Source organism: Sus scrofa, chromosome 11 (genome assembly GCF_000003025.6).
Source record: "Sus scrofa isolate TJ Tabasco breed Duroc chromosome 11, Sscrofa11.1, whole genome shotgun sequence".
In the NCBI taxonomy this organism is placed as follows: Eukaryota; Metazoa; Chordata; class Mammalia; order Artiodactyla; family Suidae; genus Sus; species Sus scrofa.
In genome coordinates, this window is record NC_010453.5 from 14,538,713 (window position 1) to 14,562,418 (window position 23,706).

Sequence of the window (23,706 nt, forward strand, 5' to 3'; positions counted from 1 at the left end):
CCTTAGTACACAGCTGTAACATGACTAGCATAAGCTATGACAGAATCTACTCTTTTTTAGGGCCGCTCCTGCAGCAAGTGGAAGTTCCCAGGCTAAGGGGCTGAATCAGAGCTTCAGATGCCAGCCTACACCACAGCCACAGCAACGCCAGATTGGAGCAGCATCTGTGACCTACACCACAGCTCATGGCAACGCCAGATCCTTAACCCACTGAGCAAGGCCAGGGATCAAACCTGCATCCTCATGGATCCTAGTCGGGTTTGTTAACCACTGAGCCATGAAGGGAACTCCCAGAATCTATTTTATTGCATTTTTAAAGATATTTTTATTATACTTGACTTACAATGTTCTGTCAATTTCTGCCATACCTCAAAGTGACCCAGTCTCTCTCACACACACACACACACACACATATATATTCTTTTTCTCACATTCTTCTCCATCATGATCCATCACAAATGACTAGATATAGTTCCCTGTGCTAGACAACAGGATCTCATTGCTTATCCACTCCAAATGCGAGAGTTTGTATATATTAACCCCAGACTCCCAGTCCATCCCAATCTCTCCCCCTCTCCCTCGGCAAACACAAAGCTATGACAGAATCTATTAAATCTCTGAACTAACAGAGTCATTTATTACAGGTAACCAGCAGCAGTGTTCAACGACAAACGTGTGGACCATGAAATTCATTTATTTCTCTATAGATAAAAATATAATTGAAAATGTCAAAATGTTATGATAAGATATACAAAGTCAATCTTGCATTTACTTATGTTTATGTATTTGCACACTTATTATTTCCTGTGCTTTTAGGGAGAGAAAAGGAAAATGTCTGCTTGTGAGAAGCCAGTGAAGTTCAATGACATGACACTGAGAGTCACTTTAGGTGTCATCAAAAATGCTCCTCCTAAAAACCCCAGGTATGTTGAGCAGTGAGTAGCTCTCATTTGCATAAAGGTGAATGTGCAAACAATTCTATTTTCTTCTTTTTTCTCTTTTATTTTCTTATTTTTTTTTTTTGCAAACAATTCTAAAATCAAAGATATCCACATTGTAATGTTGTACAGTACCTCACATCTGCATACAGTGGTAACAATAATATTAACCCCCCCTTTTTTTTGCTCTGTAAGCAAAAACAGAGCTACTGCAATTTAAGTCTTATTTTCTTGTTTGTTTTTTAGTTTTCCGAAGGACTGGGGGAGGAAAAGAAAATGCCTGGTTTCTTATACACCCCGAAATATAAAATAACTGAGACATCATTCATTCATTCATTTATCCATCTAAAAATAGGAGCAACAAAACCCATTTGCCCCTACCTCAGAAATGTCTTCAGAATTTTTTTCTCTTTATTCCCACATCTTCAACGAAGTTCTCAGCATCTCTGGCCAAGCCTGCTAGAACAGGTCTCTCGCTGCCTTTCCTGGTTTGGTTGTTCCCCAAACCAAACTTGCTCCTCATTGCTACTAGATTACATGGTTCCTAAAGTCAACTTCACCCAAAGCCACTCAAAAACTTCAGATCAGTAATACATACAGGGACCGTAGACCTGATCCTTTGTCACAAAAGACCTGATCCTCTGCCCCACACCTTAGTAGGTTGCCATTCCCTGAACTCCCATCAGATCTTTTTAGAGTAATTTGGCTTTGAGAATTTGATATCTCCTCTGCTCAAAATCCCAGGGAGTCTTCTGCTCATCCTTCAGACCCAGCTCGACTAGCACATCTGCCACAGTGACCTCACAGACCCTAGAGACACCAGGTCCCTCCCTCTCCTGTGCTGCTACAGCATTCTGTTACACTTCAGTGGACCCTGGGCATTCCTAAACATCAGTGATTTTTGTCTATTCACCCCGACCCCAAAAGTTCATAGTAGGGCATAATCTGACATGTGGCCCAGGTAGGAATTTGAATTGTGTATTGTATTTTAGCCAGGATCTAGGAAAGCAGAAACCATCGTCTCTCAAACACACAGAATTTAATGTAATACAGGAAATTGGTTACACAGATGATGGAAGAGCTCAAAATCCAGACAAGAGTTAAAGACATGACCCAGAAAGTGACATCAGTAAAAAACTGCTACCATCCATTAGGCTGGAGTAATGCTGGGAGAAGATGGCATCCCGATGACTGGAAGAACTGAGCTGTCTGACTAGGAGAAGAACATGACAGTGGCTCCTGATGGGAGGTGGGACCGTGAAGGGCAGGGCTTCCCAACAGGACTGCTACTGCCAGAGATTCTGCCCAATGAAGACTTAGAGAAGGAGAAATACCATGGCTCTCCCCTGCCTCCCAAAGTGCCTCCCATTGGCTGCATCTACCCAGACGCCAGGTGCCAAGGCTTCTGGGATATGTAGTCTCCAAGCAAGACAATGGCAGAATGGAAAATGATGGGCACATTGTGGGAGGCTAGTGAGCGCCTCACTTGGCAGCTGAATGAGCCTCACCAGACCATCACTGCATGCAACAGAGTGTGTGTCTGTCTCATGAGTCCTTTGGATTGTCATTGTACCTAACATGTTGGCTTCCCCCACAAGGCTGAGAACCTCAATAGCAGGGTACTTGTCTCAATTTGTACCCTGACACCTAGCATGGTATTTGACATAGAGTAGGCGATCAATACATACTACTAAAAGCCCACAAACATGAACCCCCTGGATTTATAACAAATTTTAACTCAGCATGTCCCAAAGTTTGTTCTGCTGGCCGTTAATTCAAAGGCATGCTATCTATCATCTATTAGAGGTAAGTAGGATTCTGTCATCCCCAAATAAATTTGTGAAACACAGTGTTAAACAAAGATAAGCTGTTCTTTTCATCCATTCAAGCCGCAATAACAAGTTTAGAAACAATAGAAATTGATTTCTCCCAGCTCTGGAAGTCAAACATCCAAGGTCAGGGTGTCAGCATGGTTGTGGGGGGGCTTCTCATCCCCTTGCACCCTCACATTGGCAGAAGGGGCAAGGACTCTCTCTCCAACTCCTTGCATAAGGGCACTGATCTCACTCATAAGGGCTCCACCCTCCTGACCTAATCCCCTCCCAAAGGCCCCACCTCCTCATAACATCACATCCACAGGCAGTAGGATTTCAACAAATGAATTTGTGGGGGGACACAAATACTCAAGCCATAGCAGCTCATTTCTTGACTGCAGACAATAAGTCTACTCAGTGCTTTCAAAATGTACTTGAAGAGAGAGATGTAGAACGAGGCAACATCATTTCAACATACACAACTATAGAACTTTTTTTTTTTTTTTTCAAAAGACTAACAGCACACAGGGACACCAGTTCAGGGGTCACTGCTTTAAGTGTTTTCACACTTACACCATTTTATTTCTTCTTCGAAATACTCCTGTGAGGTATAAAAGAACAAGGTCACACCTTACAGATATGAAATGTTGCTAATAAATAATTAAAACGAACTAATATATCCAGTACTAACTGAATATATTAGCTGTCATTTACTATTCTAATCACTGTAGGGCTAGAAACAAAATGTAAATCTTAGTTCTTGCTCTATCTGAACAGAAGACATTCAAGAAAAAGAGACCCATAAAACAGAACTTTCTTTTTATTCAATAACATTTTTATATGTGTTTTAGTACATCATGGCGTTGCCTGACTACTGAAAATACGAGACATATGGAAAGTAAGTTATTTACGGAAGTTATAAGCAGGTCAATTCTGGAACTTACATTTCAGTTTGAGCTTCATGAATTCAAAGAGAAAATCACTAATTGGTATAACAATATAAAAAAAGAAAGAATAACTAAACCCCCCAATAATCAGTCAGTAGTATCAGTGCACCAGCACTGGGGAACCAATGAATCCAACTTCATTTTTTTTTTTTTTTTTTTTTTTTTTTTTAGCTGATGTATTTAACTTCATAAAGTTCTACTTGCCTTTTAGTCTTTTTTTTTTTTAATTTTTTTTTTTAATTTTCCCACTGTACAGCAAGGGGGTCAGGTTATCCTTACATGTATACATGACAATTACATTTTTCCCCCACCCTTTCTTCTGTTGCAACATGAGTTTGTATACATAGTTCTCAATGCTATTCAGCAGGATCTCCTTGTAAATCTATTCTAAGTTGTGTCTGATAAGCCCAAGCTCCCGATCCCTCCCACTCCCTCCCCCTGAATCCAACTTCATGATCTACAAATGAGTATTCACAAGTCCCTCGACAATCATCAGACTCCTTTCGAGTGATCAAGCTAGAACTCTATCAGAATCTATTGCTTCTATCAGAATATTTTATTAAGACCGACAAAGTAGAACACTACCCTTCATTTCTAAAGAGAGACACAAGGTCTTTGGCTTTGTTATTTAAGTGTGTCTTAAATTTAACATTACCTTCAGCCTAAACAAAGGATTATTACAAGGGTTTCTAACAATGGAGAACTTACACTGGGGCACTTAGACTAGAAAACGTGGCCACCATGCAATAATGAGAGACACAATTCTTCTATTAAATCATTTTTAAAAGACAGCATGTCTGCTTTGGTTGGATGGTTTGGCATTCTCCCTCAATGGCCTCTCCACTATATATTATATTATAAATATTAACCTGGTTTGTATGTTTTGAGAACTGGCCAAAAGTTGCTATATCATATCACCACAAGCGGTTCTATCCTACTAGGAATAATAAAAAGAAAATTCACCTAAGTTAAGAGATTTATTATCTATAATGGGGAGAAATTTTGAATTCTACATATAATACAATGTGGAATTTCCATTAACACTTTAATATTATGGTGACAGCATTCACAGCTCAAACAAAAACTAATGGGATAACTTTGGGTGGCATCCTTTAAAATTCAGTATTTTCAGTTGGGAAAAAAAAAAAAAAAGGAATAAATTTCCTGCCTCACTGGGGTGAAATGAGAACCCAATATGTTCCAAGAATCACCGATCCCTTCAGGGAGCTGGTTCCACGTTAGTTAGGAAAACACTTCGTACCACTCTTAATACTATACTTTCTCCACGGTCCCAGGAGATGGGTATAAATACCAACTTACTAAAGGCTCTGTGAAGTTCCTCCATAATGAAATCTAGTAACTTTCCCTAAGCAAGTGTCTCCCAAATCTACCTGTTTCCCAAAAGATTCTGCTTTTTCCTGTTAACCTATTAGTTCACCCAGGAATCAGTGTTCCTCAGAACACACTCGAGAGTGATGCCTTAAGAAAACAAAAAGATGAGTGTGAAAGACATCCAAGGATAAGAGTTTGGACCTTGATGCTATTATCCTCTGTGCTTATAGGCAAGACACACAATAAGACACCCTTGCCAAGCTGGAGGGAGCTGCAGAGTTCAAGTTAATAATATAACAGTGATAACTTTGTATGGAGCAAAATTAAAAGAGGAGCCAAAAAAAAAAAAAAAAAGAGTTGCTTCTGCAATTGGCCCAAGAAATGCCTCGATTTCCTAAAATTAGAGCATCTTCTTTCAGTTAAGACACTGTCACTAAAAAGCCACTGTGCCCATTAACATGCCCACACTTATCATTTATCTTACTCCTCAGCTGTCATTTGACAGACAGCCTGAATTTGAAGGAGAGCACAATGTGACACATCCTACGTTAGGCCAGGTTTAAAGTGGAGCAAGAGGAAGAGAAGCCCCAAGCCCTCTACCTAAAGGGATGCAAGACAGGCCCAGGTGGCCACTACCACGAGGGGACTCTGGAGACCCAATGATGCTATCAGCACAGAGACACGGATGCTCCACGAAACACTCACCATCGCAGTCCTGAGGAGGACTTCACCCTCCGTCAGGTGAGGACATGGTTTCCCCCGGGCTTCTTAGAAGAGCACAGAGTCTAAACTGGAAAGGTAGCTGTTTGCTGCTGATCAGCATTCTACATCCATTTTACACGGATACATGACCCACATCCAAATGAAAGGGGGGGCGCTTTTCAAACATGCCCCCTCCCTCTAGCACGAGCACTTAACGGCAGAGGAAATGTACAAATTCAGACCCTGACATCGGCAAGCACCAGTGGGCAGAACTTAAGAGAACCTTAAGACGTCTTTACAATGTTCTCACATGTTTCATTCATGGAGCAGAGAAATAAGATCTTTAACATACACCAAAAGTTTGGTATTAAGTTTTAAAAACTCTGTTAAAGTACTTAAGGACTACAACAGTATTCGAAGGCAGGTAACTTCATGCTCAACAACCAAAACCAACATTAAAGCCACTCTTTCCTCATAGCGCCATTCCCATTCTCCACACGGGTTAACATTTTTATTGTATACGATAGTTCTCAAAGGCTTTCTACATGCCTTTTAAAAATCCAATCGAGGGTAAAACTCAATCCAGACGGGATTTTAAAAATTATGACAGAGACATGACTTTAAATATAAGATGGAGGTAGTGGCAATTAAAGTTTACGTACAAGGTACCACAAGAAAGGCAGAAGGCATTGAAAGTCTTCAAGTATTTCTTTTATGAGTAGTAAATGTCCATGGACCACAGTCCCATTTTGTATTGTTCCATCGGCCTACAGGTGACATTGGAACCACTAACCAACCGTAGCAAGGCGATTCCAAATGAAGGCTGACACTTTGTCCTTTAACCAGTTCCAAAGTACTGCAGGGGTTGTACTGCCTGATGTTATACCATATGTGCAAACTCTAGACACAGCAGGCAGGGTTAAGCAGGATGCCTCTGTACTTTGCCATTCTCCTGCTTCCTGTTGTTTTTGGAGCAATCCTAACTTTAGCTAAACATAACCCTTCTGGGTGAATCATTTTTAGTAGGAGAATCTGCCTTATAGCTCAGTGCCCTGTACCTCTGACTCCATTTCAGAAGCATTGCCATCTTCGGAATTCAGAGAACTCCATGGTTTGGTTATTTTGCAGTCTTTAGGAAACCTACCCTTTGAATGAAAACTTTCATAAAGTAAAATTACTGCTCTATCACTAAATGGTAGCGTTTATGGCAGATTTTTCAGAACCTTTTCCATCATCCAAGTTTTTTTTTTAATTCCAAAATGACTCCTATCTTGGATAACCAAATGTGTTTACCTACCTGAGCCCTCAAAGGGTTCAAATCAGAAAGCCCTCTGAGGTTTTATACTCAGTATGCCAGATGTGAAAAATATATTTGAGAAATGCTAGTAATAAACTATAACCTCAACTCCATGTCAATAACTCTTACCAAGCCAGAGTTCATGAAAAAAGCATATACAAAGGGAAAAACAGTCTTTTTAAAAGCATATATAAGCTCCCCAATGATCTTCCCCCTTGAATTTTCTGTAAAGTAGAACATTTAGCTCTTTATAATTCCCAAAAATCCTCACAGAGCTTCTAGAGGGAAGCAGAAATCCCACCAGTCTCAGGTTCACTTCCTGTTGCCTTCCTTCAATGTAAGTTTAAAGGTAATCAATAAAAACTGATTTCTCTTTGTAAGCACTTTCCTGTTCTGCCAGAAATAATAGTAGTCCCTGCCCCAAAATGAAGAAGACGAAAAGTAATATTTAGCATAAGAGGAGAAAAAGAAACTGCCCAAGCATTTTTCCTGAGCCAAGAAAAACACAAAGAGCAAATCGAGCTTATTCTGAAAGAAAAAAATTTTAAATATTCCTGGCATTAGTCCTATTCTTCAAATCTGTAGTATCAACAAGTTTTTGACTCTGGATTTGTATTTCAACTCTACAGAAACCTCATTATGTTTCCTAATGGTTTTACTGTATTTCTGTGTAAAATACACATCACATGCAAGACTTCTGCTCAACGTTGAACAGTGAAGCGGTAAAGAAAGTCCCCCAAATTGCCTCTTAGGGCAGAGTGGGATGAAAAACCACGGTGGGGGCAGGTGGAGGAAGCATACAAGAACAAAGTTACATCTGGGAAGGAAATCAAGAACTGAAAACAACTGTATCTCATCTCAAAACACAGAACTTTCTGCTACTTGCATTTTTAGCACAAGTATTTTCCTACTTAAAACCTTATTTGAAAGTTTTATATCAAATAATCTAAAATAATCTGTTGGAGTTTCTCCCATATGTAGACCGTATCCAGAACTCTTCACTGTTCATGGGTTTCCTTCTTCTGGATTTGTCACAAAAGACTGTAAGAAAACACCCAATGAAAGACCAACAGACTTTTACTTTGTAATGAAGTTACAAATACATTTTATACGTTTTCCTGGCTTCCTATTTCCTCACATTCTGTACTATCTACAGAGACTGTCGTATTTCACCAAAGCAGGTTATAAATCAGACAAGTTCAGTCCGTCAGGTTGAAAAATGGAGGTGAAAGGCACAGCAGAAAATATATAAAGTATAATTAAAACCATATGACCAGAGATATTGAAGCAATACATGTTGGAAGAAACCCAAGTAAAAATCAAACCTTTTCTGGCATTAGTGAGACTATCCAGCCCATTTGGGACAAGCACACATCGGTTGCTAAATATTCTTTTTTTTTTTTTTTCTCCACAGCAAAAGCATTAGAAAAGTTCAATCCTAACAGTAATGAAGCTTATCTTTGTGGCATAGTGAAATTCATAGCTGTTAATGTAAAACTGATCTCTCATTTAAAACAGTAATCATTTATTTAGAAATATAGTTTAAGATTGGGCAAGGCTCAATTTTAGATCCACCAAAGAGTATTAAAGGCTTAGGGTGACAATGTGGAATCAAAACCCTTTTCTATTTTTCTATGAAGTTTTCGTCTCTAAAGACCTGAGGATTCCAGAAGGACACAGATACTGTAATTGCTTGCTGTTGAACATAAAAAGCCAGAAGCTAGAAAATCCAACCTGTCTCCTCTACTGCTTTATGAACAATGCAGATGTTACTGCCTCACACAGGTGGTACTTCAGAGGCCAAGGATGTACATGTCTAAGGATGTACAGAAATTAAGAGCTCTTGAAATTGTAAAGCAACGCAAGGAAAAATCTTGGACTGCTGGCAGTCTGTGCCCAAAGCCATCCCATGTCAGTATCTCCCGAGCATTCCAAGTGTCAATTATAAGAATCTCAACAGACAATGGGAACACGGTTTTCAATACTGCTTTGGGATTCGGGCAAATGAGTGAAGTTTGGCAAAGTCACTTACCCCCCAGGAACTGAATTCCTCCAGCCACTCTTCCCACTGTCCTGGAGATGAGCTCCGACACACAGCAGCCCATGAGGGCAGTGAGCGCCACCAGGAGGAGGAGGCCACAGCCCAGGCCTGTCACGATGGTACAGATCCTCCATTCTGCGCTGGGGATGCCCTGGAAGGAGGCGTAGCGCCCACATTCCTCCACCATCACCATCATCTGCCGACTCTCATCGTGCACAGGATATGAGCACCTCCGGAAAGTACCGAAGGACACGGGCTTGCCCAGCTGCGATCCCCACAGCCAGTAAGGCATGAAGAACCCCACGCAGGAGGTGGCAGCACAAAGGAACGAGAGCAGAGCCCAGATGACCCCGGTGCAAGTCAGACTGGATGCCATCTTTCACCAGACAGGGCAGGGAGGACCCAAAGTCACTGTTCTGGGTCTGCAGGAGTGAGTGAAGGTATGAAACCACGGGGACCGACAGGTAATCCACAGTTGTGATGGAGGAGGGGGGTGTCTGTCAATAGAACAGATGTTCAGTCCTACTGGTCATCAGCTTCCCATCCTCTGCAGTAAGGATGATAGGCCCTGGTAAACCACAAGAAACAAAGTTAAACATTTTCAGAGAGGTGATGACACAGATTCAGCTGGTCTACAACTTTCAGTGAATAAACTTTCAAAAATGCCTCAATACCTCTAAAGTATTGCTGCACAAACGTCTTTGTAATTCAAATTTTGTCAGCTTAGCTCAAAGCTTTTTCATGTTTTTATCTCCCATAAATGTTCTCCAATTAACTCGGACAGCTATTTACTTAAAGAAACGCACGACTTCTACTAGCCAAGCCAGTGAACTCATTTCACCTACTCACATTAAAAGTAATGTAGCATGTTTACTGGCAGTGAACAGAATTCTGATTATTATAATAAAATGAGCCATACCATGGTTTGTTCAGTTGGCTTGCAAGTTCGTGCTCATAATTTGTAGCAACTTTTCTGTGTCCCCTTAGGTGCATTAACTCTCTGCATGAGCCCGGACAAAATAATTAGGATCATTTTCACAGTTTTAGACTGTCTATGCACAAGAACGGATGGACTCTTCAGCATCCCCAGCATTCATTCAGTAGCCTTTGTGAGTGCGTTCACTACGTTCTAGTGTCAATGAAAGAAAGCCTGTGTACGACTTATTTCCATATCTGCAATTCTGATTCATTGGCTCCAATTAAATTATTGGAACCATCTCTTCTGCTGAATGATTGTCACTCATCTGAAAAATAATCCATACTTTCCAGGACTCTACATGGAACCTCAGTCATTCGAGTGGTTCCACGTGCTTTGACTTCCATCCATCCCTCCCTTTCAAAAAGAGTTCCAGAACCACTTCCCACACTTTCCATAAAGAAATGAATACAGAAGCCCAGCGCCCATGCGCCCCACAGTTCCATTCCCAGAGCTCTTAACTCTAGCTTTCAGGGTCCACCCCAAACCCTCCCGCCCCCACCTATCTCACTTCCCAGCCCTGGCCCCTGCCCTTTCGTTTCCGCCCACCGCCCCATTCCAACTCCAGTGTGTCACTCCAGGGGAGTTTCAGCTACTTTTTAAAAATCTTGTCAACTGCGGTCAGCATCAGCATTAGCGGCTGAAGTTGGTCCGTCCTGGCCCCGACGCGGGGAAAGAAGCATGGGGGTGGCACGGGGGGAGGAGGGCCCTCACCTCGAGCCCGGGTAAGGTGCCGGGGGTAAGACCAGACAAGCCTGTCGCCAGCCCCCTGCAATGTCCTCGCCCACCTCCCCCCCCCCCACCCCGAAAAGACACACAATGAACCCTCAACCCCGAAGGCAGTGAGGGGTTATTTTGCAGCCGGCCCGGCGCGGAGGGAAGGGATGAGGATGGGCAGGCAGCACCCCCCGGAGGCCAACGCCCGCAGCGGATGCGGAGGGCAGGGCGAGCCGGCCGGCAGCCCCGCTCAGGAAGTCCAGAGCCCGGCAGCAGCCCAACTCCGGCGTCCGGGGACGAGGGGCGCCGAGGGGGAGGAGCAGAGCCTGCGCCCCGGGGCAGCCGCGCGCTGGACTCACATGGCTGGCGGGCGGCGGCCGCCTCTTCTCCCGGGGCCGGGACGCACACTCAACTTGCTGTCTCCCGGCAGAGCATCCAAGGCACGGAAGACCGTCCTTCCTTCTTCGCCGCGGTCCCTAACAGCTGCCGAGCCCTGGGGCCCGACGAGGGAGGAAGAGCCGGGAAGGCGGAGGGCTCCGAGAGGACGCGCGGCGGCGCCGCCAGTGCAGCCCCCGCTGCCCGCGGCTCTCCGGCGGCGGCGGCGGCTCGGGCGGAGCGCTGTGGCCGCGCGCGGGGCGCCGGGGCTGGCGCGGAGGAGTGGATCTGCCTTTGGCAGGCGAAGCACGCACCGCCTCCTCCCCTCCGCCGCCCGGCCCTCCTCTCTCTCTCGTCCCCTCCCCTCGCGCCCGCAGGGACCCGGAGCGGACACGGCGAAGGCGCGGCGCAGCGCGGCCGGCGGGGACCCTCCGGGCGCGCGGGGCGGGGAGGGGGCGCGGCCGGCGAGCGCCCGGTGCCCAGCCCACCCCCGGGGCGGCTTTCGTGGCTCCCTCGGCCCCAAACCACCTCCCGCCTTCCTCGCAGTACGACTCCTTCCAACGCGAGGGTGGGGGAGGCAAACGGACCGAGAAGTAAGGGAGAAAGTTGCTTGTCCTCACGGGTGCTCCCGAGGGGGCTGGAAGACGACACACGCTCCCTGTTGGCTTTTCTGCGTTTGGTATTTGGGGTTTAAGCTCAGGTTTCCGACTGCCTTTGGGGGACACAGATGGAGAACAGGGCCCTTCAGGACTGGATGCAGTGACCTTTTGAGTTCTCAAGAGGCTCTAGGGATGTGGTCACTTTGGAAGCTAGTGAACGAGGCCAGTGTGGGCGTGGGAATGAGAGGCGAGAACCGAGAGCCTAAGGCTCTCAGGGATTCCGTCAGGCAGCTGCCTTTGCAGCCAAGCCTGGGAAGTCAGAGGGAAATGCCAGCGAGCCTCTCCCAAGAGACGTCCTCTTTGCAGACCTCTTTCAAAGCATTCCTCTCTGTCTCTCTCCCTCTTTCCTCTCTCTCGATCTCTCCCTTTCTGTCTCTTTCCCTCCCTCCCTTTCTCTCTCCCACTCTCTCCACCCCTCTCTCTTCCCCATCCCCCCGCCCTTCCCTCCCATCCCTCTATCCGATCAATCTTGCAATCAATACCACCATTGAATTTCTTTACTGAGAAACACTGATTTTGATTTCCCCTCTGGACTGAAGGTCTTTTTTGCTTGTCAGTGGCGCTAACCCCTTTGGAGGGGTAGAGCTACGCTCGGCAGACGGTGGGAGCCTCTGCTGAAGACTGTATTTTAAGAATCGTGCCATCTGGGAATAGCAGTTTGTGAAGTAGCTACTTCCCCATAGTTTGTGCTTTTGCAAAGCAGTTGAAAGTAATAACTGTGTAGATATATATTTCATAGTATATTTTCAAATCGCACCATTTTAATTGGCCATGGTAGTGTACTTTTTTTTTTTTTTTTTACAACTACAGCTGGAGATGTGTGTTCTTTCATCATTATTTTGAAAGGCTTTGTGTGATTTGTTCCAACCCTTTTGAGGTCATAGACCTTTCTAAGAATATGGCGAAATTGATGAGACTCCCAGAAAAAAAAATGCACATACATATCAAGCTTTATCACAGTGGTTCTCAAAGGAGAGAAGGGAGACTATGACCGCCCCCCCCCAAGAGAACATTTGGCAGAGTCTGGAGATGTTTTTGTCATAACCAGGGAAGTTCAACTGGTATCTGGTGGGTAGAGGCCAGGGATGCTGCTAAAACACGCTGTAATGTACAGGACAGCCCCCCAGAATTATCCAGCCCAAAATACCAATACTATTGAGGTTGAGAAAGCCTGTTACAATAAAATGTCAGACAGTTCCCTGTTCCCCTGCAGCCCATCCATGATCAGAATCCCTGATCAAACGCCCTGATTAAATTATTTTCATTTGTCTTTTACAAGTTACTGGTTAATGAGCTCAGTGTCCATGTAATAACAACTGGTCTGACTTTCCATTAAGTATCATAGCCTAGGTTATTGCACAGAGCATTCAGATCTGTATAATGTGGGGGTAGAAGATATGCCTCCAAAAAGACAAAATAATGAGAGGAGATGCAGACTCATCCTCCACACAAGCCACTGTGGATATTGGTCTAGGACACTTTCTCAACTTGGAGTTTGAAGCACTGAGATGGGTGGCTCAGATGAAGCCCTCGCTGTGTCTCAGTCCTACACTAACTTTTCTTAATAGATTATTTCATCTAGTCCTCAAAAAAACAGGGGGGGAGGGTAGAATATGAAGGAAGTACAGTTATTATTTTACAGAGAAGTTAAGTAATTTGCCTGAGACTTTTCAGCTAAAAAGTGGACTTTTAAAAAAAGCTTCATTCTCTGCATTCTATTAAACAGACTAAATGCTATTAAGAGGTTCTGCCTAAGAGGAAAGTGAAAATAGAGGAGGAGGAGGCTGCTTTTTTTTTTTTTTTCCATCTACCAGGATGCAATATCAATATTCGTGAAAGCACAGTGTGTTATCTACTAGGACTGAAATTTCCAGCTCAGGTGAATGAATTTGGACAAACGGTGACCTTTCTGAGCATAAGTTCTCTCATTTGTAAACAGAACACGGAAACTGATGATTCCTAAAATTCTTCTAGCTCATGACTTCTAGCATCATGATTATATAGGTACTCTTACATGTGAGAAGAAGTTTCAGGGTCATCTAATTTTGTTCAAGTATATAATTTCACAGACGAGGAGGCAGAGGCTCAGAATCCTGCCCTAGTCTTACCCAAAGCTGAGCCTTGAATCCAGGTATCCTGACTTCTCATTTCACTCCACCATGTAATTACCTTCCCAAACTATAAAATCATCTGAATTATGCCTTGAGTTCTTGTATACCTACTTTATAGGCAAAATGCATTATAATATCTTTAAAACCCTTGCATGAAATTTACACCTTCAAAGGATCTTTAAATTACTTTCCATCCAGAAGTTCTCACATAGCAGATGCTGCTTATACCTCTTTATTCCAGGTTTGAGTTTCTAGTAAGTTTGGATGTAGTCCCATTGAGTCATAGAATGAGATCATGAATGTAAAAATACGTGGAGAGCTATATAACACTCTGGTTGAGCTACACCTTGTAGCACAGCAGGCATCTTTCAGAGGTGACAAGCACGAGGACACAGCCCACGCACTAAGAATGAAAGAGTGAAATGGGGAGCCTGGATTTGTGGTACCTTCAATAGGCTGCTGCATTCTCCTCACACTTCTCTCGGGTGAGACCAATAACCCTTAGCTGTTTAAATCTGCAATTAGCAATAGATAAATAGCGACTAGACTCTTCAACTCTTCAAACTGTTCTCTTGCAGTCCAAAAGCCAGCAGCACAGTAAAGTGGATTAGAGCATGGACACTAAGAAGAGCAGAGAGAGGGCAGAATGGTGTCACAGGAGAATTCATTCTCCAGCAATTGGGGGCTGCAGTGGGTGTTCGTTGTCTTTGCCATGTGTCAGAGAAGACGGAGCCTCCTGAAAACTTGGCAATAAAAACAGGAATAGCTACGAAGACAGTTAACAGAATGTCTCCCCTTAAGGTCTTAACTTCAAGAAATTCTAAGCACCATAAATGGTCTGATACAAGAAGGTATCCCCTTGAAGAGAGACCAGCAAGAGAGAGATGCAGGAAGGAGCAAGATGCAAAGAGAACAAGTGGGATAACAATAGCAGAGGCTCCAAACAGAGCCAAGGAAGAGAGACTTTCCTTGACTGCTCTGGCTGTGGAGTTCATCAGTTTCTCATCAGAATGTACTATTTGTTCCTCAGCAGAATCTATCCGAGCTCCCCAAAAATGTCCCACCAGCTGAAAAACCGTAATCAGAATTTTCAGCACAGAAGCAGCTTCCCTCCATGAAGCTCTTCTTCAGACAAATTCAAATAGGTATTGCTATGATGCCCCTCCTATTTATTGGGGAAAAAAAATCTCACAGAACAAGCGACCTCTCAGATTTCCTGATCTCCATTTCAAGTGGTCTCTGGATGAGGTCACATATGGCTTTTAGGGTGTCTATTCTCCAATATGTATACACACATTTACCATACCTGTCATAATGTCCTATTAAGTGGGTTGCCTATTTCATTTTCTAGGAACTTTCTTTCATGTGTTTGATAGACTCAAGACCCCTCTTCCTATAGAAATTGCATGTATAGTTATGTGCAATTTCTAAACACAATGATTTGTATGACTATATTCCCCAGGAGCTCTCATGGAAATAAGATGCATACAGTCTGTGGCTTGCTCCCAGGGGTGCTGTCTGCATTATTCATTTAAAGTTTATGAATTACTTGGGAAATATAAAGTGCCATATAATCTCTCTATATTATTCTTTTATGAATTAAAGTAGCATACAAATTTTAAATCAATAACTTATTCATAAAAAGAAAAAATGTGAAATGTTAAATCACGTTTAACACAGAGAACACTTCGCGTTAAACCATCAAAGTGGGAAATGTCCTTAGTACATTACACGTTTTTTTGCTACATGACCCAGTATGCATTTTAAAGCAGTGCATAATGTTGTTTCATACCAAATCAGTGCTATGCTTTTGCTACTTTTAAATGCTGCTTCTTTTTCCTCCCAGTATCAGAAATCATCTCAGGCTTTTTCAGTGTTCCAACTATATTTTCTGGTTCTCAAAATTTTTCCCAGAATGTGTAGAAAGATGAATATAATGCGTTCCATAGAAAGAGATACAAATTTTGTACATGTGTAGGTAATAATATTTGCCACCAGTCTGAAAGAATTCACAAAGATGTGTTCTACAGTATTTTAGAATCTTAAATCCCACCCTCCTTTGCCAAGATAAGATGCATTGCAAGGACTGAGTATGTTAAGACGATGGTCTAACAGAAGAACCCAAACTTACATGCTGAATTCGGCATGATGATACTAAGAAGGGGTTAACAAACACTGATTTTTCTCAAGTAAATCATTTCATCTTGCAGCCACTGCGAAATGGCAGAGGGGCACTGCTTCTTTCCCAGCTCCCTGGTCCTCAGGAGTGATCTTGCCGATAGGCACCAAACCTCTCCCCACTCATTAGAGCCCTTGGGGAAACCAGGGTCGCAGGGAACCCCACTCCGGCCCCGCCTCATGGGCCTGGTCAAGCCTGCTCCCCTCTCGTGGGAGAATCTCCCACGCAGGAAGCTGCCCCCAACCACGCTGCTGAGATGGGGATAGTGGGTGCATCTGCCGAGCTCCGGGCTCAGTCCGCAGACCCTTGGCCTCTCGCTAAGCTACATCCTCCACTTCAGCCTTTATCAGTAATCGCCCGTGATATTCTGGCTGTTATGTCTTTCCCTCTCAGCTGGTTCATACTGCAGCTTTGGAAGAGATGTGTTATTTCTTGCCCTCATCACAAACCCAAATCAGAACTATCGCTAACTGAAGGTACATGCTCTTCAATATTAACTACTACTATTCTGTCACCAATACATCAGCCACACGAGGCCTCTACTGATGGGGGTCAAGGAGAAAAGAAGGGAACTACTTTTCCACGGTTAGCATGGAGTGGAGCAGCCAAAGATGGTACCATAAATGCTGTGCTGGGTTGCACTGCCAACAGGGTGGTAGAGTAGGTGAAAGAGAAGGCTCTTTGGCCAGTTACCTCTCTGAAACATGGACGTCTCTGTGTGTTAAAAGCAAAAGAGCATGGGTGAAGGGGCAAGAAGCAGGACACAGCAGAATAAAAAGAGAGTCAAGAGCAGCGTACAGCGTGGACCCTGTCAGCAGGTGGACACTGGAAGTGGTGAGGAGGGTAAGAAACAGACTGGGGGAGAGAGAGGGAGGGGAAACGGAGGAAAAGAGGTCAGGAAGGGGACAGAGGGAGAGAGCGACTGAGAAGGGGGAAGGAGGGAGGAGATGGCAGAGAGAGAGGTCAACGAAGAAGATGAGACAGTGTTCTGCTTCTGGGTTTTGGTTCTGTTCTGCTTTGTTTCCGGGAGGGGGGAATCACTAGCAAGGGTGCGTTTCCTACCCTGAAGGCGCAGACCTAGGACCCTTGCTGTGTCTGATGAGGGATAGAAAAATCTGGATCCGGTGACTCAGTTACTACTCCGAGGGCATCAGTGTGTCATGAGGAGGGTGCGTCCACTTGGAAGCACTAGCAGTCAAAGGGACATTCACTAGATCGACTGAAATAAAAACGCAGGACATGAGAGCTGTGAGTTGCAGGGTCACTGGGCACTTACTGCAGACGACAGCCCAGGAGACAGCCTCTCAGAGGGCCCCGAGGAACTGCTCAGAGAGGAAGGTGGAGGGAGGTCAATGGATGTGTGATTTTTCTGCATAGAAGGCTGCTGCTGGTCATAAGGGACAGACCTCTTAGTTGATGGTTTTAGTGCTTTTCTAAGTATGGGAAGATGAAAGAATCCAGGATCATAAAAAATGTCTCCTGAAAATATCAAACTATCTGAAGGCGTGTTCTGCCAATTTTCCCAGAGCACAGAGCGCCTCATTCCTGATCCCTAATCCCTGCCCTGGACTGCAGTGGCTGTGCCTTCGTTCTTATTAGAACCAGATGGCGAATGACATTTTTTAGTTGTCAACTGTACGCAGGGAGATGACAAGCCGTGTGTCCCAACCCTTTGTTAGCATCTATAGTAGCAATCCAGTATAATAACTGCTGTTTGATACAATGCCTTCACCTGGCTCAGGCAATCAGCCCGTCCTGCCTCTGTGCTTCTGATCAGTTTATAGTGACTTCTGCTATGGAGCTTCTTTTTTTTTTTTGTCTTTTTAGCTATTTCTTGGGCCACTCCCGCGGCATATGGAGGTTCCCAGGCTAGGGGTCTAAACGGAGCTGGAGCCACCGGCCTACGCCAGAGCCACAGCAACGCGGGATCCGAGCCGCGCCCGCAACCTACACCACAGCTCACAGCAACGCCGGATCGTTAACCCACTGAGCAAGGGCAGGGACCGAACCCGCAACCTCATGGTTCCTAGTCGGATTCGTTAACCACTGCGCCACGACGGGAACTCCTTTTTTTTTTTTTTTTTTTTTTTTTGTTCTTTTTTTTTTGTCTTTTTGCTATTTCTTTGGGCCGCTCCTGCAGCATATGGAGGTTCCCAGGCTAGGGGTTGAATCGGAGCTGTAGCCACCGGCCTACGCCAGAGCCACAGCAACGCGGGATCCGAGCCGCGCCTGCAACCTACACCACAGCTCACGGCAACGCCGGATCGTTAACCCACTGAGCAAGGGCAGGGACCGAACCCGCAACCTCATGGTTCCTAGTCGGATTCGTTAACTACTATGGGAACTCCATGCTATGGAGCTTCTGACAACGCACTGCAATTACTTGGTTGTGAATATGTATCTCAAACTCGATTGTTAATTTTTCAAGAGCTCCCATATTCATCCTTCGAGGCACAGAGCAGGTGTTTACTTTGTAAGACCTAACATTTCCTGAGCTGCTTTGACACCTTTGAGCCTCTCACGGCCCCAAAGGCCTGGCGTGAGTTTCCCTGCCCTGGTCAGATATACCTCCATTTAGAAAAACAGGCTCCACCTCCCCCACCCCCCCATCCCCGACTAGCTCCCCTCTTGGCCAGATCAGCTGCACCCCATGTGGTCCTCAACCCAATGGGTTTCATCTCCCTACAAGCTCACAACATTATTCAAACACATCAATCACGTTCTCCTGGAGGAACAAGGGGGCACTTTACTCTCTTGTTACTACAAAGCCTGTCTCTCAGCCCCTGCTGGCTTCCTCTGCTCCTACGTGCAGCCCAAGTGTGGCCTTACTTGACAAGCGGGGTGCCTCTCTTCCCTGGGCTGTGAGTAGATGTGACTAATAAATGATTGTCATCTCATCTGTCCAGTGTCAAGTGTCATGTATTCAGCCAGATCATTGATTTGGGGTAAGAAGACCCCTCTCTCATCAATGAGGTGACTAGGAAGTGATCAGAACACTGCTGAATAAATACTTGATTAAAAATGTAATGTCTGGGAATTCCCATGGTGGCTCAGAGGGACGAACCCAACTAGTATCCTTGAGGATGCAGGTTCGATCCCTGGGCCTGCTCACTGGGTTAAGGATCTGGCATTGCCATGCGCTATGGTGTAGGTCATAGACACTGCTCAGGTCTGGCACGGCAGTGGCTGTGGCTGCAGTGTAGGTCATCAGCTGCAGCTTCAATTTGACCCCTAGCATGGGAACCTCCATATGCCACGGGTGCAGCTGTAAAAAGAAAAAAAAAATGTGAACTCCAACACAATCTGTGTCCACTCAAATTGCAGATCTGTGTCTCAGGAATACTATAGCAAACAATTCAGATTTGGTCTGAAGTTCTAGATTCCTTTCTTTTCCCTTCTACTCTTCTGGGGTCAACTTTCTTGAACACTCCTGCTGTAATGGCTCAAACCCGTATCTGGTGAGGTTCCTATATTTTTGCAAATTGCCTGGAGAAACTCTAGACACTTCTCACTAAACTGTAGGTCTCATCCCAGGGTTCCCCATCTTCTTTGTCTCCCAAGTAAGACCACACCAGGTGCCAGGTTTTTAAAAGGAAGACAGGGAGGGGCTGCATTTTAGCACAGCATAGCAGCCCCCCTAAAATAGACTACAAGAGCCCCCTGCCCTGGGAGCCTCAGAGGGGCTGTTTTCTCCTTGGAGAGTCCTGCCCACCCATTTTTTACCACCAGCTGGGTCCCTCTCTCCAGACTGTCCTCCACCTACTCCTTCCTGCACCTCTGCATCTTCTGAACCCCTCAGCACTTGTCTTGCAGGCTGCCTTGGGAACTTAAGTCTCTGTTCACTGTGTCCTTCAAGCATTTCCCATTGCCCCTTGGTCTCACTGTTGTTCTCTCTCTAGGGTGGGGGGTGGGGGAGTGAGCACGCCATGGGCACTATAATAATCCTCCCCCAACCCTACTGAAAGAATTGAGGGGATTTGAACTTGCGCCTTCCTCAGGTGTTAACTGGCTCAAACATCAGCCTTGCTTTTTAAAAATACAAAGTAAACTTATTTAAAATATATGATTAGACTATGTTTCAAAAGGCACTTCTTTAAACACAGTAAGTTCTATAGCCTCCTAAAGACCCTTTGAGCCCAAATATTAAAATCAAAAGCCCACGTTATTGCTGGTTTAAGAAAAAATACATAAAACATATCAACACGCTGCCCTCAAAAAAGTATTATCTTTTCCAAGAGGAGTCAGAGTCAGCTTCCGACCATCATAACCAACATCCACGATGCCCAGTGGTAGAAAGAATACCATATGGGAAGTCAAAGACCTGAGTTGAAATTCAGAGTCTGGATCTTGACCATACTAACATGACTCAGATATCTGTTCCATTATCACCCATTCACACAGGTAGTGGCTTTACCCAATAAGGCTAGTCGCCATCATATCTGCACTTGCTTGAGATGAAAAGAATCAATTAACTTATTCATATTAGTTAGTAGTAGAGCTTGAATTAAGAGAGGTGCCTGGATTAGAAAGCGATTTTCTTGAATGTTGAGTATTTGTTTCTTTATACCAGAAGCCTCCTAGTGGCAGAAATGCAGCAAAAAAGGAGATTGTAATTCAGTAATTTTTCTTCTAGGTGTAAGGGTGAATGTCAGATTTCAGCCTAACCCTGCCTGGCTTTTCTGTCTTTTTTTTTTTTTTTTTTTGGCCTTTTCTTGGGCTGCTCCCACGGCATATGGAGGTTTCCAGGCTAGGGGTCGAATCGGAGCTGGAGCTACCAGCCTATGCTAGAGACACAGCAACGCAGGATCCAAGCCGCATCTGCAACCTACACCACAGCTCACGGCAACGCCAGATCATTAACCCACTGAGCAAGGGCAGGGATCGAACCCACAACCTCATGGTTCCTAGTCGGATTCGTTAACCACTGCGCCATGACGGGAACTCCTGGCTTTTCTATTAATAACCAATTAGCATCTAATGTATCTGCTCCGAACATATTAGTATGAGAACTGGTTTAGTACCCAAGAGAAACCCAAGTTCTATTCTTGGTATAAACTACCCGTCAAGCATATTCTTCTTTTTCTTCTTTTGCTTTTACATATATGGCTATTATTTCTTTTATAGTCATGATATTCAATAGAAATTATGTGTAATATATTTAATGCAAAATTTTAAGACCTCACTTACCGCTTACTTTTGATCCAAAAGTACTGCAAGTCTTATGTGAACTTGGATATTGCTTAGAAAACAAGTAATTATGGTGTAGTGACGGGAAGAAAGACCTGGTTTCCTTGATTCAAAAGCTCCTGTGAGTCTTAAACAGAACAGATGGCGAATAAACATCCGGTTTTTGATGAACGCTTCCTAACCTTCATTTTAGCCTATAAAGAAGCAGAAGAGGAAGAGACATGAAAAGGAGATCTAAACACAGGGTAGCAGTCAGGAACACCCAGTTCTGGGCTCAGTTTGGCTGCTAAATTGTTTCTTGACCTTGGACAAGTAACAGTGAAAAGTGAGGGATCTGATCTGACTATTGTCTCCTCTGAAAACAGCTGCATGGTTCTTTAATGAGAGAGGTAATATAATTATCAATAGCCAATCAGGCGAGAGTCATGCAAGTCCTCGCTGTCTATGTTAGCTAAAACCACATGAGACAAACTTCTTAAAGGGTCAACTCACCCCAGTTGGAGTATGGATGGAAAGAGGCACCATTTTTTCCATGGTTTAACTTTTTCCCCAATTTCCCCCCCACTTTTTTTATAAAAAATAAAAATAACACCCCAAAGCCTTAAGAACAAGTCTGTTGTACCAGTTAGTGCTGGAGAATGAAAGGAAACCTGACCTTAAGTTTCCCAATGTAATAATTAAATCCAAACCACTCATTCTGAATCATTTCTCTCCCCTAGCCAGGTTCTGCAGAATTTCTCTTCTGCCATCTTAGAATGCATCCAGTAACAACAAAAATTTGACATGTTCAAAACCTACAATAAAAGTCTAACCTACTCTTCTAAGATGAACTTGAGGATGCACTTAGTGTGCTAAGAGCATGCAAAGTTCAAGACCCTTTTAGGGGTCGTAACAGTAGAGTGAACCTAAGTTCAATGGCCTTTCTTGTGTTACACTGAAAAGTTATCTTGGCAGGGGTGGTATTTTCCAGAGTTTCTTGGATTAAGTATTGATGTATAATAAAGGTAAATAGAAGTACAAGATGAAGCATAATGACTTGCTGCCATCAAGACAGGATTGATCTGAATTTGATTTAGCCATAGAAACACCTCCTATGGGGAGAAAGCCTATTAAAGTTTAAAGTGGACAGATTCTCAGCTCAGCCACTTACTGGTTTTCTCATCTTAGATAAGTCAGTTATTTAGCCTCTCTAAAACCCAATTTGCTCGCATGTAAAATGGCACTTCTATCTTCCCATAGTGTTATTCTAAACCCTAAATGAGAAAATATACATAATTTACCACACTGCCACACATAGTTACCTGTTCAATAAATGATAGCTATTATTTTCAGAAGACCTCTCTTCTACTATCTTATAATTCACTTACCAGCAAATAATCCAACACATTCAAACCTACAAAAAATTCTGATCTAGTCTCTTAAAATGATAAAATTAAAATGAGCTTTCTTTTAAAAATATTCAATATGCGATCTGCTATTTCCTACAGTTCTTTTTAAGAGAAGACAAGTGATGTCCAAATTTTTCATGTAAATAAAAGTATCAAAAAGTACCCTGATTTTGCACAAATGAACCTTTCCACAGAAAAGAAAATCAAGGACTTGGAGAATAGACTTGTGGTTGCCAAGGGGGAGGGGAAGGAAGTGGGATGGACTGGGAGCTTGGGGTTAATAGATGCAGATTATTGCCTTTGGAATGGATTAGCAATGAGATCCTGCTGTGTAGCACTGGGAACTATGTCTGGTCATTTGTGATGGAGCATAATGATGTGAGAAAAAAGAATGTACACATGTATGTGTAACTGGGTCACCATGCTGTACAATAGAAAAAAATTAATGTATTGGGGAAACTAAAAAAAAAAAGTACCCTGATTTGGATGTATTGTTCAGTATACTACATTATATGAAATGGTACCCGATACAAGTTTTCCAGTGGACATCATCTTTGACACCTTGGTACCTCGAATGAATGAACACTGAACTTTGAGGAAGCACTAGAAAGAGGCATTCGTTCTGAGCTCAAGAAATCCAAGGTGAAACCTCCAAAAGTTAAATTCTGTGGGCCTGTTTTCTTATCTCTAATCAAGCCCAACTCGACACCTTCCCTTCTTTCTTTCTTTTTTACCTTCTTGTCTCTCAGTCTATCTTGACATTCCAGCTTAGCAGGGACACATATATAAAAGCACGCTGGGGTCTATAGGAAAGACACATTAATACAATCCCAAAGTCCTTATTAAACAACATTAGCTCATAGGTGGTATAGCCCTTACTGACATATCAATTCCAGTTAATAGCAATTAATAGACTTTGTGGATAAAATACAAAACATACTAGCCCGTGACAACATCAATTACCTTCTAATTCTTCACCTTTACTGACCATTGTCAAAATAGGGCTACCAGTCTGAATACAAACCCAAGAAAATGTTGTTCTC

General features: G+C 43.7%; 1 protein-coding gene across 4 annotated transcripts in view; it reads right to left on the reverse strand.

Moving 5' to 3' along the window:
• The window catches only part of LHFP (lipoma HMGIC fusion partner), a 256,711-nt gene that overhangs the window by 219,293 nt on the left and 13,712 nt on the right, over positions 1-23,706 (reverse strand). Inside the window, exons 3-4 of one of the 4 annotated variants that reach the window (XM_005668367.3) lie at positions 21,276-21,469; positions 9,063-9,639 (exon numbers count right to left, since the gene is read on the reverse strand). In XM_005668367.3, coding sequence (XP_005668424.2) covers positions 9,063-9,447 — 385 coding nt within the window. In that variant the 5' untranslated portion in view covers positions 9,448-9,639; positions 21,276-21,469. Of the gene's footprint in view, positions 1-9,062; positions 9,640-11,123; positions 11,449-11,726; positions 11,850-21,275; positions 21,470-23,706 lie in introns of those variants that run through there. The other 3 variants (XM_005668368.3, XM_005668366.3, XM_021065277.1) reach the window with 3 other exon arrangements.